The sequence below is a fragment of the Castor canadensis genome, chromosome 3 (assembly GCF_047511655.1).
Source record: "Castor canadensis chromosome 3, mCasCan1.hap1v2, whole genome shotgun sequence".
Lineage (NCBI taxonomy): Eukaryota > Metazoa > Chordata > Mammalia > Rodentia > Castoridae > Castor > Castor canadensis.
In genome coordinates this window covers 51,948,919-51,967,907 of record NC_133388.1, presented here as the reverse complement: position 1 = coordinate 51,967,907, position 18,989 = coordinate 51,948,919, and the positions used below count along the sequence as shown (strand labels likewise).

Here is an 18,989-nt window from a genome sequence, read left to right as displayed (position 1 = left end):
AACAAAATTCGCTGTTTCTCTAATATACTGTGTTCAAAGTAGAGACTTTATCTGAAGTTAAAACCTGGCGTTGGTTATCTGGGTAGCCTTAGGCAATTTAATCTCTCTATGCTTCTATTCTCAAATGTTTAAAAAAGAAAAGAAAGGTGTGTGTTGGGCAGCATAGAGGGGGAGGATTGGTAACTGTAGTACACAAGGCATAGGTTATTTCAAGGATTAAGTGAGATAATAAAACATGAAAATGCCTAATAATTGTCAGGGATCCAAAGTATGTTGATTTTCTTTGTAAGTATATGGTTGAAGAAAATATGCAAATACTCATATAATTATTTATATAATTGTTCATTTAATTATAACTAGCATGTGGAAACCCATCAGCATTTCTTTTCATAAATGCCACTAGCCATGTATTTTGTGATCTGTAAATTAGCTTCACATACACTCCAGTATTTGATCCTCACACTGAGAGTCACAAGTCTTAGGTGGAATAACGACTGGCCCAGTTCACATGGGCAGAGCAGGGATTTGTGTTCAGAGCTGGCATCCTTTCTCCTGCAAGTGCTGACTTTTACAGTAACATTTCTGTTGTCTCAGTGGCAAGAACATTGTGTTGTCTAGTGTGAAAGCTATGTTCTACTGAATCAGAGCTGTATGTGTATAATTTGGAAACATTTCCATGGACCATAGAAGTTGGTTTTTTTCGTTGTTTTTGTTTTGCCTTTCCTGGATCTCAAATTCCTTTGAAAATTTAATGAAGTTATGACTCCCATGCGTTTTTTACATTTATACCAAAAATTATATGCATAAACATCAGTGCTCTACAGATTCCCCTAAAACCAATCCAGGGATTCTTAATGAGGCCACATAACAGATTTAGGAATCGCTAACTTAAAGAGATTAGCATTTAATTTAAATATAATTAAATATAATATAAACATTAGTTTATAATTTAAATATAAGAAAGTCAACACTTTATTTTCTTCTTAAGACTGTCAGTCATGCAGTTTTTTTTTTTTAATTTTTTTTTGTTTCTTGGAGCTTTTTTTGGTGGTGCTGGGGTTTGAACTCAGGGCCTCATGTTTGCTAGGCGGGTGCTCTATCACTTGAACCACACCTCCAGACCTGTCATGTTGTTTTTACCTCCCTCCCTCACCCCCCATCTAAAGCTTGGAAAGCCGAGATCATCCGAACTGTACGCACAGAACTGGTGACACACATCATGTGCAAACCGAAGACCTGCTTCACTGTGACACCCTAACGTGCAGGAAGTGAACAAAGAACAAAACTCAGCTTTCCAGAATGAAAATCAGATCCGCACAGGCTTCAAAATATAGCCTTCCATCTCTTTATGCTGAATCAGGGAGACTCCTTGTTTTGTTTTATTTTTACTTAACTGGCTTCAGGTTAGACTAGGACCGGCAAGATTGTTCTGCAATGATCCTCTACCCGACCAGGGACTATTTGAAGCAACCTCCCCAATGTCTGGCCTCCTCCTGCCTTTTCATGCCATGTCCCTTCACCAACCCTCCTAGCCTTGCAAATCTCATTTTCTTAGAGTGCATAAACTTGTAGGTACCATCGCTGCACTTGAAAGATACAGGAGCTCAGATGCAGAGCGAAGGACGCTTTTTTCCTCAGATAGGAGAAACCACACTCCGCTCTCCCTTCGCCCCCCGCCGCCCCCGCCGTGTAAATGGCAGAGAAATGGCAGGGGAGAGCGGGCTTTTCAGGGAAGCTGGCTGAGCTGATACTTTCCAAATGTAATTTTCTGCAAATATCATCGGGGCTCCTGTATCCCGTTGCCCCAACATTCCTAAAGTTTCAGCGGGAGAATATCAGGGAGCGAGAACAAAACTGTCCTAAGAGCTGCTCTGACCCAGCCAGAGGAGTTTCACATTAGGACCTCCCATCTCTTTCGTTATTTAAATTTTATTTAGTCGTTGATGACTCCCAGGAGGGATCAACTTTTAGACAAAAAGGTTCAGATCTCAGGAGCCTCTCATACGGAGGGATGCAAATTCCGTGCCAATGGTTCACCCCGGTTGCCCGGGCGCGTGCTGTTTATTCAAGTGTGGGTCAGGTTAAGCCACCTGGGGCACAAATCCTGCAAAACGAGTCTGTGAGCGGGGCGAGCTCTTGCAGGTAGGAGGGTGCAGCCGCTGAGCTAAAAATAACGAGGGCAAGAGAGGAAGGCATGCGAGGACAGCTGGGGCCACGCGGTATTGGTGGCGCGGAAGTGGGAGGCCAGGGCAGGGTTGTGCGGCGCGATTCGGAAGACCCTCCACCGCTCCACTCTGTGCGGACACGCAGCTTATGAGGGCGTCTCCGAAGGAGTGCAGCATGCGGTGCGCGCAGCCGCCTCCAGACCCCCGGCAACACCCGAGATCTCACGCGCTGCGCGCGGCTCTGGTGGCGCTCGGAACGCACGCCGAAGTTTCTTTACGCTAGGGAAGATCAGAGAAGTCCAGCCCTGCGTCTGACCAGGGAGGACAGAAAGATAAGGAGTTGGAAAAACGCCCCTGTCTTCTGGCTGGAGCTGGGGTGGGGAGGCACCCGACCTGGTAAGCCTCTTGCTGGGCGTGCAAGCCCACCTGCAGTCGGGGAAGGCCAAGTGCGGCTCGGAATTTCCACGGATGCACTCTGCCTGCACCATCTGTCCAGAGGAGGTGAGCGTAGGGCGCTAGCAGGATTTTTCCCAGCCTCCCTACACCTCCTTCCGCAGCTCAGCCTCTGCAAACTTTTCGATTATTCTTACTCCTGAAATTGGGGTTGCCTATCCTGAACCTGGCCGTGGGGTCGCAAGATCCCGAAAAGGGCCAAATCCTGACCACATGTACATAGGTCCTTTGTTTTGTATGGAGCTAGGGACTGGACTTTGGAGGAGGATCAAAACAATTGCTTGTTTAGTCACTTCTTCCGAGCCCCATTTACTTCACTGCTATCGTCTCCCTGGAACATTTCCCAAGCCCAGGGCTTCCAGAATTTGGAGGTGGATGGAATCCTTTACCTGTTGTATTGGCTTTGTACATTTCTGACCTAAGCAATACTTATCTGGCCATTTTCTCCCAAAGACTGGTGCTTTGCAATGCTCAATCAGAGCGTTTTAACAAGAGAAGCCAAGGAGGGGAAGAATCCAGCACCAGCTGCAGATGCCTCCGGTAGCTTCTCTTCTGGCCCAGAAATTCCCCACCCTCCTGGCTTGAGAAGAGTACCCAGGAAGGCTGGGCATTTGCCATCCACGAAGGGCTGCTCTTGTGCCCAGAGGCCAGGCCTTGGTTGGCGTAACTGCTCTTTCTTTCCAAGGGAAGCCCCGGAGTAGACTCCCTGAAGCCACCTGAAGCTTTCCCTTGCTTTCCCAGGTGTTGTGGCCCCCAGGGGATCATAGATTAGGCTCCTCCTTGATTTGGCCTGCACACCCACTTGGCTTTAAAATTTCTCATACAGGTGTTTTCAACTGATGAAAGTAACTTAAATAAACATTTCCAAAGCTTATTATTTATAAACCTTTTATTCAAATATAACACATAGAGAAAATACACAAATCTCAGGTATACAACTTTTATTTTTAATTTTTTTGGTGGCAATGGGATTTTAAGTCAGGGCTTCACTCTTGCAAGGCAGGCACTTTTCCAATTGAGCCAGCTCTTTCAAGAATACAACTTGATGAGTTTTCATAAAATGAACATCAACAAGCATTTTGAGTTGTTACATATATACATCATTCCTGAGTGGATTACAAACAATATGCAATTGTTCTTAATATGACACTAGTGAAAGGGCTTTTTCTTAAACAGGACTGTGACATACTTGGACTATTAGTAAAAATGTCCACCTTTTACCTATACAATAAAAAAATCTTGGATCATATATCCCTTTAGACAAACCTTTCCTTACAAAAGACTTGGAAGCTTTTAGCATGAATTGAGGGGAGAAGGTTAGTTGATATTACCCAATTGACATCTGATTGGGAAACCACAATAATTTACTTAATAGTCAGACATTAGACATAATGTAGGACTGGGTCCTGCCTCCAAATCTTATCTCCTAATGATACTGTTTTCTTGTCCAAGTCACGCTGCTCATGAAAACAGGGAGAGAGAGACTGAGAAGGCTGTGTGAGCTAACTTGCATGGAGTTAGATGCGTGAAGTTGACCATTTTTAGGACGGAACAAAACAGACCGGAGTTGAATATCCTTCATTGTGTGCCAATCTCTTTTAACCCTTCTTTGGAAAAGAATCCATATCCATGCCCCATCTGCCACCCACTTGTTAAACATGTTAAGATATAAAGGCAATCTTCTCATCTGTCTGATATCACTGAGGTGACTATTTTTGATGTTACATATTGAAGGATTTTGAAAAGGACCAATTCCAGAAAGTAGCAAGATAATAATTTAAGACATAGGGAAAATGTGAAATAGCATTGACTTTTCTTTTACTTATAAGAAAATATTAGGAGCCATTATTATTACCATTATAGGTGAGGATCAAAACTAGGACCTGGTACATGCCAGGCAAGGTACTAGCTTTGAGCTATACCCTTAGCCACTATTATTTAACTTTGAGTGAGGTATATCAAAGGTTGACAACAGTTTCAAATGTTTAGAAGAGCAACTTGTACAACTAGGCTAAAATTTCTTTTTGGGGCTGATGGTACAGTTCAATGGTAGAGTGTTTGCCTATTGCCTGAAAGGCCCAGGATTCAATCCTCACATGAAAAAAGCCTTTAGACCAGGAGAGAAAGAAATGACTTTATATTTCCCCAGACCTAGAGAAACCCTCTAGGGCAAACCTTGTTTAGTTGTTAGCTATAGCCACAGGAATCTGTTCTCCTTCAGGCCCAGTTTAAGGCATGTGGAAGAGGGAAGAAAGTTCTTCAGGTTGAGGTCTTAGGAAGCAGGAAAATCGGAGGAAGAAAATGTTTGGGACATGACAGCAGGACTATCATTTCCTTGTTCTCAGTAGACATGACATTGACAGTCATGAATTATCTTAGCAGAGCTATGTTCATATGTAGACAAACTATAATGAATGTCAACTCAGTGAATTCTATTCATGCAAACGACAGTCCTTATTCAGTAAACACCTGCGATGTGCACAGCACCAGAACAAGGTGTGAGACACAATCCCTTCCTTTAAGAACTTTACTGCTGGGCTGATGGCTCAAGCAGCAGAACTCCTGCCTAGCAAGCATGAGGCCCTGAGTTCAAACCCCACTACCACCAAAAAAAAAATAAAAAGTTTATCAAAAACTTAACTTTTCCTTTTCATTATAATTTGAGCACATTATTAATTGTACAAATTAATGGGTTTCATTGAAACATTGACATGCATGCATATAACATATTCACAAACTTTAAATAAGAATGCCAAGTATTTGATTAATTACTTAATTAACTTATGGCAGTACTGGGGTTTGAACTCAGGCCTTCATGCTTGGGAGGCAGGTGCTCTACTGCTTGAGCCATATCTCTAGTCCTTTTTGCTCTGGTTTTTGGTCATGCCAGCCTGGACTACAATCCTATTTTAAGTTTCCTGTGTGGCTGGGATGACAGCACACCATACCCAGTTTTTCTTCCCATTAGAGTGAGGGGGTCTCATGAACATTTTTTTTTTTCCTTGCCTTTTTGCCCTTGTTGGCCTTGAACTGTGATCCTTCAGGTCTCAGCCTCTCAAGGAGCTAGGATTATAGGTGTGAGCCACTGGCACCCGGTCACTTGACATTCTACTTTGCCCATTTAATCAGTACCTTTGTAAGGAATAAAAGTTAGTATTTATTGAACTTTGTTGTGCCTCCCATTTTATTAATTCATTTGTAAGAACATCATGAAATAAGAATTATTCTCAGGTTATAAATGAGGAAACTGAGGCACTGGAGGTTAAGTAATTTGGATATGATTCAACTCCTAGGATATACTGTCTAAGGATCATGGTGCCTGAGAAACCTGTGATAACCTGTGACTGAATTTTATAATGAGGAAGCTTGGACCCAGCAGAGGCAATTAGCTTATTTTCTAAGAGCACAACTGTTGCCAAGGAAGGTCACAGAAAGTCTTGCCCTAAGATGGGCTGTTTACTAAGAAGAAAACAAACTTCTGCATCTTGATTTTGTTCTGTTGTCTAAGAACACAGGAGGATCCCCTGGAATTCCTTATTCCTGTGAGCTGCAAGGAGGCACTAAGGACAGACAGCAGCTGATGCATTGGCCTGGAGAAACCTTCAAGAGAAAGCCTTGTTTAATTGGGAACTGTAGGCTGAGTTCAAGGTATGTGGAAAGGAAACTCACTTGGTTTGGATTTAGGGTCCACCACTTGCTAGCTCTGTGATCTTGAGCAACTTACACAATCTCTATACATTTCAGAATCTCATCTGCAGAACGGGGGGATTTTATAAAGGTTGTTGTAAGAGTTAGAGAGCAAATAAGTAACATATGGTAAATATTAATAAGAGACAGACTAATGGTTCAGGCTCCTTTCAGAGATTCCACTTACTATCTTACTGCTTTCCAACAGTTAATGATGATGCTTAGGTTTCCTTCAAAGTATTCTTCTCTAGCTCCAACAGACAGATAACTGGCAAAGAAGGTTTGAAGGTCTGATGTGGTTCTTAATTGTGGACCTAAAAGCAAGGACTACTTACAATGTGCACAGGATCAAAGATCTTTTTGCATGCATAGATCTATTTGGTGTGTTTTGGGCATTGTACTACTATAACTGTCATTTTACAAGTGAAAAACTTGTAAAACAATATTTCTCAAACTTCCATGTGCTCAGAATAATACAGTAACCTTGTGAAATACACAGATTTCTAGCCCCAGATCTTGTGGTTAGGGCCAGGAAATCTGCATTTTCTTTTAACACTTCCACGCTTATTCTGAAGCTTATGGTCCTCAGAACATACCTTGCAAATGGTTGTTCTAAGAGCTGTTGACCAGCTACTCTTTCTTGATGCTCTCCTGGAAAAACCCAACAAATAAATGCACTCCATACCGCAGATGAGCAATAGTTGCTCTCCAATTGTGCTGGGCTTCTCCTCTTAATCTATATGCTTTAAAATACAGATTTATTTGGTCTATCCATATCACCTTCTGTAGAAACACAGGTAAGCTTGAGAAACTGGACTGATTTCCCTCTCCAGCTTAGACTACTGGGCTGTGATTGATTGGTTCTCTAACCAACAAGTAATTTGTTCTTTGGTATGAATGAGAGAGCAAAAAGAAGGCAAAGAGGGGTGGGTAAAAGCAGTTGATAATAAGTGGTTTCTGCCCATCTAAAATGTGGGCAAGAACGTAATGCTGTACCAAAAAAAAAACGCTGCTGGGTTTTTCCATTACACACCTAAAGAGCCATATTGGTCGAAATAAGGTAAGTCAGATGTTTGGAAACTCCCAGACTGTAGGTTTCACAGACTCATGGGTGAGCCAATGGCCACTTTATTATCTGGGCTTCCTCAAAATGTCATCCAAAATCATTTGGGATTAAAAAAAAGAAAAAAAAAAAGCCCAGCTTTTAAGGACAGCATATCACTGTTGTTTCTTAGTTTAAATATTAAGAGACACATTTTGTTAATGATTAAAGCAATAGTGATTGATTTAGGAGGCTCAGTGAACATTTACTCTGTCTTTACAAGTGCCAAAGGAGCTAATGCCACGGGAGAGGCATTAGTAACTATTTAATAGAGCTTTAATTTTTGTGTTGTTATTTTTAATAATTAGTTGTAATTTTGACTGTGTTGGAAGCTGGAGGTACATTTTTAGTCATCTTTTCTAGCAAGTGTTATTGCCCTGTCCTGTTTAATCAGAGGTTCTTAGAGGAGGTTTTAAAAATGAAAGAAGGTAGATGTTTACTAAAATTACAATAAAATAAATCATTTTAAAATTGAAAGGGAACATGGAGATTATCTGTCCTAATCCTTTCCTTGTGCAGATAAGAAAACCAAGACCCACAGGAATGTAAGGGCCAACAGCACTCTGCTGGGTTCTGATGTTTGATGCATTATTGGGCAAAAGACCTCCCTAGGCCTGGAGAAGCTAGGATGCTGTGGCCTTACACTGAGAGTTGTTTCTCTGATTTCAACACACTCCCCACCCTTTGTCATCTCTGTTCACAGATTCTAGGAAGTAGTTCATGTTTTCTAAATCTTGAAGGTTCGTAAATGTAAATGTTTTATAGATGAGTTACCCTAAGGCAGTATCTGTTTAAGTAAAGGCCTCAACGCTTTGTGGAGACAGGGGAATACAAGGTATGTTCCTGGGAAAGAAATCCAAGACAGGAAATGGTCAGCAATCCAGCCTCTCTTGGCTACCTGGAGCTTAAGGCTGTGAGCTGCCCTGCCCTGGGGCATAGGCTCCAGACTCCAGAGCAGAGGCCATGACTCACTTCAGGGCTTTGGGCAAGTCTCTTTAACCTGGCTGTCCTTCCCTTTCCTTGTTTGTAAAACAGAGATGGGGCTGATAGTTCCCTTACAGCTCCATCAGAGGCAACGTGTGAAATTAGCTCCTGTTTGGGAAAGTTTAAAAGCTACCACGTTCCACCTCTCTGCTAATATCATTACTAGCAGTTTTCATTTTTTAAATGAAAGGGCCAATTCTTCATCCTTCTTCTTTTAGAAACAGACCATAGGGCATCTTTTCTTTGCTTATTGTGGTCTGAAAGGTGGTTGCTTCTGTGGTTGTTACCTTCTTGGAAGGTTAGATTACTGAGGTTAAGGATTCTTAGGTACACCACAAGCAAACAAGCAAGCAAACAAACAAACAACAGCAAAAATAACTGTTGTGGCAGTCCTTAAGATGGCTTCTGAGCTATAAACATACTTTTCTAACTATAAAAACATGGGCCCAGCCTGTCTGCAAGCCACTTCTGATCTCTAAAAGGTGAAGTAGGCCTGGGGAGAGAAGGAGGGGTTGTAGCTTGTCTAATGGGGTCGTCTTTCTGAGGGTCATCATCATAGGAAGTGCTTAAAAAATGTTTTGGAAGGAAAGTCACCCTTTAATAGCTGAAGAGGCATCTCAGGCACACAGCTCTGCGCACAGCCTGTTTCTCAACGTTTGGAAATCCTTAACAGTTTATGGAAGGCCACCCTTTAAACCAATCCAACAGCTCCTTTCTCCATAACCTGGTTTTAGAGGTGTTTCATTATCTCTAATTACTCGGGGTAAATGGTGATTACTCAGTGTTTTAATCATCAGTTTGGGCAGCAGTTACTCTAAACTCAGGGAAGCCCAGACTCCCATGGGTATTTTTGGAAGGTACAGCGACTAGTCGGTGCATGCTTTCTAGTACCTCTGCACGTGGTCCCCAGGTGAGCCCCGGCCGCTTCCCGGGGCTGGAGGCAGCGATGCGTCCCAGCCCAGGCGGCATGTGCGGGCTGGGGCGCTGTGCGGGCTTCCGGGACCCGGGCCTGCCAGGCAAGGCGAGGCCCGGCGGCTGGATGGGAGGATGTGGGCGGGGCTCCCATCTTCTGAAAGGGAGGCGAGCGAGGGAGGAGGGAAGAAGGGAGGGGCTGCTGGGGAAGAGGAGGAGGAAGGAAAGAAAGAAAGAGAGGGAGGGAAAGAGAAGGAAGGAGTAGATGCGGGAGGGCAGAGAGTGAGAAGGCAGGAGAGTGGAGCCCGGCCCGGAAGCTAGGTGAGTTCGGCATCCGAACCGAGGGACCGGAGCCTGAGACGTCGCTGCTGCCGGGCCAGAATATCTAGCTTCTGTCCCTGATGGGATTCCCGTCCGAGCCGTCTCGAGCCTGCAGCGACCCAGTTCCCGACCCTCTCCCAGGTTTACTGCAGCAGTTCAGAGGTCCCCAGGAGCTACAGCTGGCGAGCCCGCTACTGCAGGGACCCATGGTGAGCAAGGCTACCTGCCCAGGGGCACCATAGGGGGCCGAGACGTATCTTTAGGGGGAGAACCTGGGGACTCCGTCTGCCACTGAGGCAAAGGTGGTAGCCTATTTTTTCTCTCCAACATCGATGCTGGAGGTGGGGATGCTGACGCTGAAAGACACCTTTATAGCTGCTACTGTCTCTACCCGGTGGCCCCGGGCGATTTCCACTTTTGGGAGGTGCGGAGCCGGAGAGGCGGGAAGGACAGAGCACTTGGTGTACCGGGTCGTTGGAAAAGACTATGGGGTCTTGGGCTGAACGCGTTGCCCGACGGCCGGTGGTTGCGATCCCCAGGACAGGAAGGGCGGAAGAGGAAGGAGAGAGTGGATGTGAGTTGCCTCGAGTGTGGGAGGTCTGAGGGACAGTGACGAGGGAAGAGAACACCTAGCCAAAGCTGCTCTGAGGTAGGGAGCGCAATCCTGTTGTCCTCTGGAGCGTGTGCGCCGCTCGAGGGGCTGCGTCCTGGGCAGTGTCACCTAAGCTGGCCCCAGGCTGTTGCGAACTGCAGCTACTGGATGTGTCTTTTCTACGAGCTGTTTTCTCAGACTTGGGGTACCCAAGATGCTTCCCCTTTATCATTTCATGGTGTAAGGTTCTAGGGACGATGGCTAGGATGCCAAGGGCTTTGGAGCCGCCTCTGTCGGCCCGGTCGTATCTCATGGGAAGTCGCTGGCGAGACACAGGACAGATGAGGCTTTTTCTGGAACAACCCGCCCAGAACCGACCTGAAAAGGCCCTGGGATTGCCGGGTCCCTGCAAACCCCTCTCCGCGCGCAGGGACCCCAGACGCGCCTTGGGCACCGCTTTGGTTGATAGTTTGTATTGAGATTTATGAGCTGGAGGCTTTGTGCGACGTTAAATCCCTTTCAAAAGACACCTATTTGGTAAACTGAGGCTACCTGTAAACAAACTTGGGAGTTGGTAGTAGACTCGAGTAGAAAAGTGAAGGACAACAGCCACGAATGGCATTCCCATCCCCCAAGGAAAAGTCCTGGAGATGTAAAGCTCGCTTTGGCCTTTATCTTATTAATTAAAAAATCTGGGAAGGAAAACGTGAATAGAGACGAATCGTAGTGAATCCGAAGTTGAACCATAACACCGACTTCCCCATTCGCTTGATTTTAAAGCTGCGAGCGCTCCCGCCACCGCCCCGGGAGACTTCTAGGGGCAAGAGGATTGTTGGAGATTCCAGACACCCACCCCTTCCACTGTCTTCCCCCCCCTCACCCCCCCGCGTGCACCAGCGCTTCTATCTGCTTCTGGGTCTCTCCCACCTCACCTTTTTTTCCCCTCTTATTTTCTTTGGGGCTCTTGGGTTACAAAAAAAAAAAAAAGTTTGCTCTCTCCAGCCCTTTCCCAGTTCGCCCCACCGGTCGGGGAAAGGCGAAAGCAGCTCAAAGAGCCGCGCGGTTCTGGCCCGGCGCGGACTGTTCCGCGGGGGCGCCCGCGGCCTCCGCACCCAGACTCAGTATCGGCTTGCGCCGGGCAGCCGCGGCCACGAGAGAAGACTGAACTAACTGCTCTGTCGTTTACTTCTTTTGCTCAAAGGTTTCTCGAAAGTGTCCCCCAAAAGAAAATTGAAGTTTGTGGGGGAGAATGTGGAGGCTCTCCTGAGCCCTGGAGTTCCAAAGGGATGCAAGGGAGAGTCTGGGAACAGCCTCAGGAAACGGAGGCTGGGGGGAGGTGGGCGCTGGGGCGGGAGTACTGGGGCTGGGTCCCGGAGCGACTTTGCGCACCAACCACCGCTGGACCGAGAGTTGCGCCTGCTCAGGTTTTGCAACAGGCCCTTGCGCTACGCCACCCACGCGTGCGACATCTTCGGTTAGAGTCAGGTCACCCCAGTAATTGCTTGAGCTGTGCGTTAGTAAAAGTCTCGAAGGAATATTTGCTGCGACTCTGCAGCTGGTGCAAAGGAGGAAAGAGGTGGGGGAAGGAAGTTGGGGGGGGGGGTAGTGTGGTGGTTTAAAAAATCAGCCAAGCCAGGGAAAAACACTCGTACGCAGAGGTCGAGTGCAGGCCGAAAGCTGTTCCCAGTTTGTTCGACTCCTGGGAACATGTTGGGATTTCCTTTCTGCGCTGGGACGGGAGTTGTAAAACCTTGGCGACATTAAGACTTGAAAAATGTGATGCGCCCTTTCTGAGGCGAAGCCTCTTTCTGAATCTGTCTGCCTGGAGCCCGAGCCCAGGCGTCTGCCTCTCCACCTTGAGTGGTCCCGCCGACTGGTTTCTCGAGGATCTGCTTTGTTGGGGGCCGCAGGGGCCGACGCCGTGCGGGGCTTCTCCGGTCATGGTATGGGAGAAATTACTCCAGAAACCGCTCCCTCTAACTTTCCCACACTATCACCCTCTGGTATCCTCCCTCCTCCGGGTCCCGTTCGTGACAGGGTTAGCAACTTTTGGCTGGGAGCTAAATCGGCTGCCCAGTTGGTCTGAGTACTTGCCGGCGTTCGTCCGGAGTTCTGGCTGCCTGTCGCTGGGAGCTATAGTGGCCTCTCGGAGACCCTGGGGAGGAAGTGCCGGGGTGTGCGAACGATCGCGCGCGCGCGCGTGTGTGTGTGAGGGTCCCTCAGCGCTTTCCTTTTCAAGTGCTTCTCGGGGTGAGGCTTTGGGCCGCTGAGAATCGGCTACCCTCGCTCCCGGCCCCACGTAAGTAGTGTTGGTGCTGCAAGACGCAGCTCCCTACACTGCGCCCCAGGTCCCCTGGCTGCAGGCCGCTAGGGCAAGGGTCTGGCCAGACGCACCACGCACCGCAGGTAGAGGAGCGCTGCGCCCGCAGCCGAGGAGCGCGCCAGCGGCGGAGCACCGGCTCCGCTGAGCGCTGCGGCGACCGACTCCTCCCAGTCCTCGGCGCGGAGGATCGGGCGGCGGGAGCGGAGGTTGGCCTCGCCTGGAGGGGCGGGACCGAGCGGGGGCGGGAGGGTGGAGGAGGGGAGGGCGGGCTCCTCGGTGAGCGGGGCGGGGCCTCCGCTTCCACGTGACTCAAAGGGGCTGGAAGAAAAACAGAGCCTGTCTGCTCGGGAGTCTCATTATATTCAAATATTCATTTTAGGAGCCATTCCGTAGTGCCATTCCGAGCACCGCACTGCCGCAGCTTCTCTGAGCCTTTCCAGCAAGTTTGTTCAAGATTGGCTGTCAAGAATCATGGACTGTTATTATATGCCTTGTTTTCTGTCAGTGAGTAGACACCTCTTCCTTCCCCCCTCCCGGGAATTCTTCACTCTGCCCTCCCCATCCCCGATCGCCGCGTGTCCCTCCTGTCGGACCTCCCTTCTAAGCGTCCACGCTCCGCTCTGGCAGCGCTGTCGCTCATCTGAGCTCTTGGCCCAGCAGCCCGGACGCCCGCGCGTACCGGTGCCTTTTATTAAAGTGCTGCTAGCTCCCACTCGTCCTCTCAGATCCGGTGCGTTGCAAGAAAGGGGGCGCGAGGGGACTAAAGAGCTGAAAAGTCCTCAGTCCCGGGTTGTACCTTGTGGGCTAACCACTCCCTTGCCCTGTCCCACTTGTTTTTGGAGCGCCCAACTCCCTGGTGGCGCCGTCCCAGCCTCCTGTCAAAATTCAAGAGTTCGCTCCGAAGTCATCCCCCACCCCTTCCCTAGGAGTTAGGACACAGAAGGACGCCTTTTTTTTTTTTTTTTAATACCGAGCATTTCAGAGTCATAGGCCACAATTAAATAAACCGTAAAGTCACACGGGCAGCCCCTAAACTCCTTGCTCGGGCACTGGATCCTGCTGCCCAGTCTTTGCCCTGTCCTGTTTTCCTGCTTTCCCTCCCTCCCGCTTCCAACCAGCTGGAAGTTGTGGAAGTTGGGCTCCGAGGGCGGAGGAAGAAGGGGAGGAGTGTGGAGGAAGAAGGGGAGAGGCTGAAGGTCTGAAGTGGAGAGCGATGGCATTTTCATTCTCCCTCCCCCACCGCTCTTTACCCCCTCAATGTTAACTGTTTATCCTTGAAGAAGCCACACTGAGATCATGGCTCAGATAGCAGTTGGGACAAAAAAAGATTAACAGGATGGAGGCTATCTGATTTGGGGTTATTTGACTGTAAACAAGTTAGACCAAGTAATTACAGGGCAATTCTTAACTTTCAGGCCGTGCATGGCTGCAGCTGGTGATGGTGGGGGGAGTGTGAGGGAAAAAACACAAACTTGATCTTTCTGACCTGTTTTACATCTTGACCCTCCATTACTAGCCCCATATGCATATGCGAAGACATCTCTATTTCTCTCTATTTATTGGTGTTTATTTATTCTTTAACCCTGCACCTCCTCCCCCTCCCCAGAGACACCATGATTCCTGGTAACCGAATGCTGATGGTCGTTTTATTATGCCAAGTCCTGCTAGGAGGCGCGAGCCATGCTAGTTTGATACCTGAGACCGGGAAGAAAAAAGTCGCCGAGATTCAGGGCCACGCGGGAGGACGCCGCTCAGGGCAGAGCCATGAGCTCCTGCGGGACTTCGAGGCGACACTTCTGCAGATGTTCGGGCTGCGCCGCCGCCCGCAGCCAAGCAAGAGCGCAGTCATTCCGGATTACATGCGAGATCTTTACCGGCTCCAGTCTGGGGAGGAGGAAGAGGAAGAGCAGACCCAGAGCACAGGTCTGGAGTACCCCGAGCGCCCGACGAGCCGGGCCAACACCGTGAGGAGCTTCCACCACGAAGGTCAGTCCTTGCCCGCCCCCGAGTCCAGGTTGGGGAGGGCTAGCAGGGCTAGCTGGAGGGGTCATGGAAGCCCTGGGGAAGAAGAGTTCAGGTTACATCAAAGCCCGGATCCAGGAGGCTAGATCCAGGAGACTGGGGAACAGAGCCTCTTACCTCCAAGAATTTCCAGAGCTGCAGCTAAACTTATTTTCTGGAGACAGAGGGGGAGGGGTTCAGGAATAGGGGAGTGACACCACTCAGACGTGGGCTAACCCCAGCGGTGTGTTTGTGCTATATCAAAGCCTTTTCTGCCCGTTTTGTTCAAAGCACCTACTGAATTTAATATTTCAGCTGTGTGTTTGTCAGGTTTATTCAATAGGGGCCTTGTAATCTGATCTGAATGGTTCCTAGCGGATGTTTCTTTTCCAAAGTAAATCTGAGTTATTAATCCACCAGCATCATTACTGTGTTGGAATTTATTTTCCCCTCTGTAACATGATCAACAAGGCAGGCTCTGTGTTTCCAAGATCGCTGGGGAAATGTTTAGTAACATACTCGAAAGTGGAAGGAGGGGTATGGTGGCTGTGTGTGCATGTTTCCTCCTGCCTCTGCTCTGTTGGCCCCTCTTTTTCTTTACAACCACTTGTAAAGACAACTGTGTACACAAAGCCAAGAGGGGGTCTTAAAAGGGGAGCTGGAGGGTGGTAGAGAGAAGGAGTTGACACATGGAAATTATTAGACATGAGAAGTTTGGGAGATACTGTCTGCCTTTGGTACTTGACAAATGTTTACTAAATTTTGCTGGTTTGCGAGCTGTCCCACTTCTCTGCTCCTTTCTCTCGTGGGCTTCTGATATAATATGCAGAATTTGCTACTCATAGCTCAACTCAGCTATTTCTTGACTTTTCCATCTCACAGAAAAGTTCATGTGCTTTTTCTTTTCCCTTCCCTTCCCAATGTGCCTAGAACATCTGGAGAACGTCCCAGGGACCAGCGAAAACTCTGCTTTTCGTTTCTTATTCAACCTCAGCAGCATCCCAGAGAATGAGGTGATCTCTTCTGCAGAGCTACGGCTCTTTCGGGAGCAGGTGGACCAGGGCCCTGATTGGGAGCGGGGCTTCCACCGTATAAACATTTATGAGGTTATGAAGCCCCCAGCCGAAGTGGTACCTGGGCACCTCATCACACGACTACTGGACACTAGACTGGTCCACCACAATGTGACACGGTGGGAAACTTTTGATGTGAGCCCTGCAGTCCTTCGCTGGACCCGGGAGAAGCAGCCCAACTATGGGCTAGCTGTGGAGGTGACCCATCTCCATCAGACACGGACCTACCAGGGCCAGCATGTCAGGATTAGCCGATCGTTACCTCAAGGGAGTGGGGAATGGGCCCAGCTCAGGCCCCTCCTGGTCACTTTTGGCCATGATGGCCGGGGCCATGCCTTGACCCGTCGCCGGAGGGCCAAGCGAAGCCCTAGGCATCACCCACAGCGGTCCAGGAAGAAGAGTAAGAACTGCCGTCGCCACTCACTCTATGTGGACTTCAGCGACGTGGGCTGGAATGACTGGATTGTGGCCCCACCAGGTTACCAGGCCTTCTACTGCCACGGGGACTGTCCCTTTCCACTGGCAGACCACCTCAACTCAACCAACCACGCCATTGTGCAGACCCTGGTCAACTCTGTCAACTCCAGTATCCCCAAGGCCTGTTGTGTACCCACTGAACTGAGCGCCATCTCCATGCTGTACCTGGATGAGTATGACAAGGTGGTACTGAAAAATTATCAGGAGATGGTGGTAGAAGGATGTGGGTGCCGCTGACCTTGGGCAGTCCTTGAGGATAGACACAAACACACATACACACAAACACACATGTTCCCATCCACTCACCCACACTCCACACAGACTGCTTCCTTATAGCTGGACTTTTATCTTAAAAAAAAAAAAAAAAGGAAAAAAAACCCTAAACATTCACCTTGACCTTATTTATGACTTTACGTGCAAATGTTTTGACCATATTGATCATATATTTTGACAAAATATATTTATAACTACGTATTAAAAGAAAAAATAAAATGAGTCATTATTTTAAAGGTAAATGATGGTCTTTTTCTCTTTAGTCTTTTTGCTTCTTTCCCTTCCCTTGTGAATGTGTTTTTCTGTTGAGTTGGGAAAAGGGGAAGAATGGAAGTCAGAGGTGGTAAGAGGAGGTGGTTAACTTGTGAGCTGAGGACAGGGAGTAAACTGATGGCAGAGAGTAAGAGGGTAATTGCCAGGATGAATTGTTTTCCATTTCCAGTTAATGTTAACAAGGACGCAGCATCCTCTCCCATCTGGATGACACATGCCTGGAGAAACAGTGGGATGAAAGGAGTAGGTCAGATGAAAGACTCAGTTTTGGGCTTCTTGCACACCTGTTTTTTGCTCACCTGTTTTGGTGTGTCCCAGCTGAGTGATGAGGAAGTCTCAACTCTAGGAAATTGATTCCTACTTCTGTCTTTGTGAAACCCCAAAGTGTCTTCAGTTATGACACACTTGTATTTTCAAGCCCAAAATGAATTGACAACTCACATTAACATGTGTGTTTGTATTTTCTACTTCAGTTTTTTTTTTTTTTTGAAGTGGGTTTTACCCAATAAAACAAGTAATGTGCCCTACCTTTGAAAAGTTTGATGACCACTATTTTAATATAATACGTGGTTGGATTCTCCAGTATTTCTTGGCTATTTTCCCTTATCCCCTACAAATTCAAAATCCCAACAGATTGTGCTTGGGGGAGTTGGCAGTGGGGTCAGAATTTCTAAGTAGGTACTGTGAAATGTCCTGCTGCTGCATGGGATTTCTTGCGTCAAATGCCAGCCTTTCTTGTCTCTGTGCTGCCTCTATGCACCCTTCTGGAACTGGGCGGACTCTGACAATGCCTCGTGGAGCTCATGTTTGAGCCAGGGTTTCATCAAGGAGAAATATTACATTTTGGAGGATGCTAATGTAGTTGGGGTGGGAGGGACTCCCTCAGCAAAGGAGAGAGGAATGGCTTTCTTTCTGCAGGGATAGGAATGTAGGGGTTAAGAGGACCAAAGGAGAAGCCTCTGTTTTTTTAACATCAACAACTAAATTCAGCCCTTAGTCCTGGCTTGCTTAGGTTCATTTCTTTATGTACTTTCTCAACATAGACTTGGATGGGTCAGTGGCTTCCTATGGTCCTTTTGAGAAGGGCTGGTAGGAGTGCATTTCTCTCTCTTGAAGGTATAGGTAGGAGCAGTAATGGTACTGTTGCTGTCATGGATGGTATGTGTGCACACAGAGAGAATGTGTGTGAGGCACATGGCCTGGCATTTGTGTTTTTATGTGTGATGTGTACACACCCCTTGCCTTCTTGTACACAGGCTTGCATATGCTTTTGAGGGTGGGGTGGTGAAACAGGATTCATTTTTGTTTTTAATTACTGAAATCCTACAATCGTTCAAAAGGAGCAGCTTAGTAGAAACCAATAAAAATAGAAGTGGGGTGCTTGCCAAAGCCCAAGCTCCCCAGAGAGTGCAGGTGGAGAGAGGAGATCAGAGCCCCAGGCACAGGCAGCAAGACTCCAAACTCCCTGCAAAGAGGGATCCTTTTCCCTCCCAAGTCGCTGCCCCTTTGATTAATGGTATGGAGCTTGAACAAATCATTTAGGAGAAGCCCATTACTGGTACCTGTCAAGCAGCCTCATTTTGTTTTGCACCATTCCAAGCAACTTTCGAAGATGTCTGGGTCATTAAGAAGCAGCCCTAGTTTTCCAGCACTTGAACCAATGGTTCTGGGCAAGTCCTGAGCCTGGTGGCTGTCCAGCTCAGGTCACTTTCTAGCAACCAGTCCTCATGGCCGCCTCCTCCCCCTCTGGCTTATTTTCAGGAATGGATAATGTTGTTTATTTGTTCAGCCAAATATTTGGTCTGGGGAATTTACCGTGAAATTCTGTGAATTGCATATACCTAGTTAACAAAATAGTCCTAAAGTCACGAACGTTAGCATGGAAAACAAGAGGTATGGTCAGCTTTAACTCTTTGAATTCTGTTTGACAGCATCTGCTGAGGCCTGGAGAGATAAGGAATGCATGTGTGTGGAGGTTAGTTAAGTTTTAGTAGTTTCTGCTTCATGCTTGGCCCACTACCTTAAGGGAGTTGTAGTGTGGTCCTTGGCATGGCTTCTGGATATAGCCTGCCATCTTTACAAAAATTTTACTTCCCCGAGTAATGTTCCCATTGTTCCAAGAAAGATGGGGAGGGAAGATCGCCCTTGAGGAGTTTAGCAAAGTCGTAAGCACATCAGAGAAGCTACTTTGTCGAACCCTGCCCAACCCTTCAGCTAGGACCGGCTTCCTAGAATTTTAAGACCAAAAAAAGGGGTGTTTGGGGCGCATCAAACATTCTGCTTTTGCATAATTCGCTCAGAACCTGCCAGGTGACCTGCTGACTTTGTTTTCTGTCTTGATCGCGCTTCATTC

At 47.5% G+C, this 18,989-nt stretch overlaps 1 protein-coding gene across 2 annotated transcripts; it reads left to right on the top strand.

The window, feature by feature from the left end:
• The first annotated feature begins 9,534 nt into the window (after window positions 1–9,534).
• Window positions 9,535–16,503, top strand: Bmp4 (bone morphogenetic protein 4). Of its 2 annotated transcripts, XM_020186899.2 has the most exons (4): window positions 9,535–9,833; window positions 12,919–13,043; window positions 14,146–14,525; window positions 15,471–16,503. In XM_020186899.2, exons 3-4 carry the CDS (start codon window positions 14,153–14,155, stop codon window positions 16,325–16,327), a joined length of 1,230 nt encoding a protein of 409 aa, XP_020042488.1. In that variant the 5' UTR covers window positions 9,535–9,833; window positions 12,919–13,043; window positions 14,146–14,152; the 3' UTR covers window positions 16,328–16,503. The 2 variants fall into 2 exon arrangements, with proteins under 2 accessions (XP_020042488.1, XP_073924060.1); XM_074067959.1 differs by lacking the exon at window positions 9,535–9,833 and having other exon boundaries at window positions 14,199–14,525.
• Window positions 16,504–18,989: the final 2,486 nt, after the last annotated feature.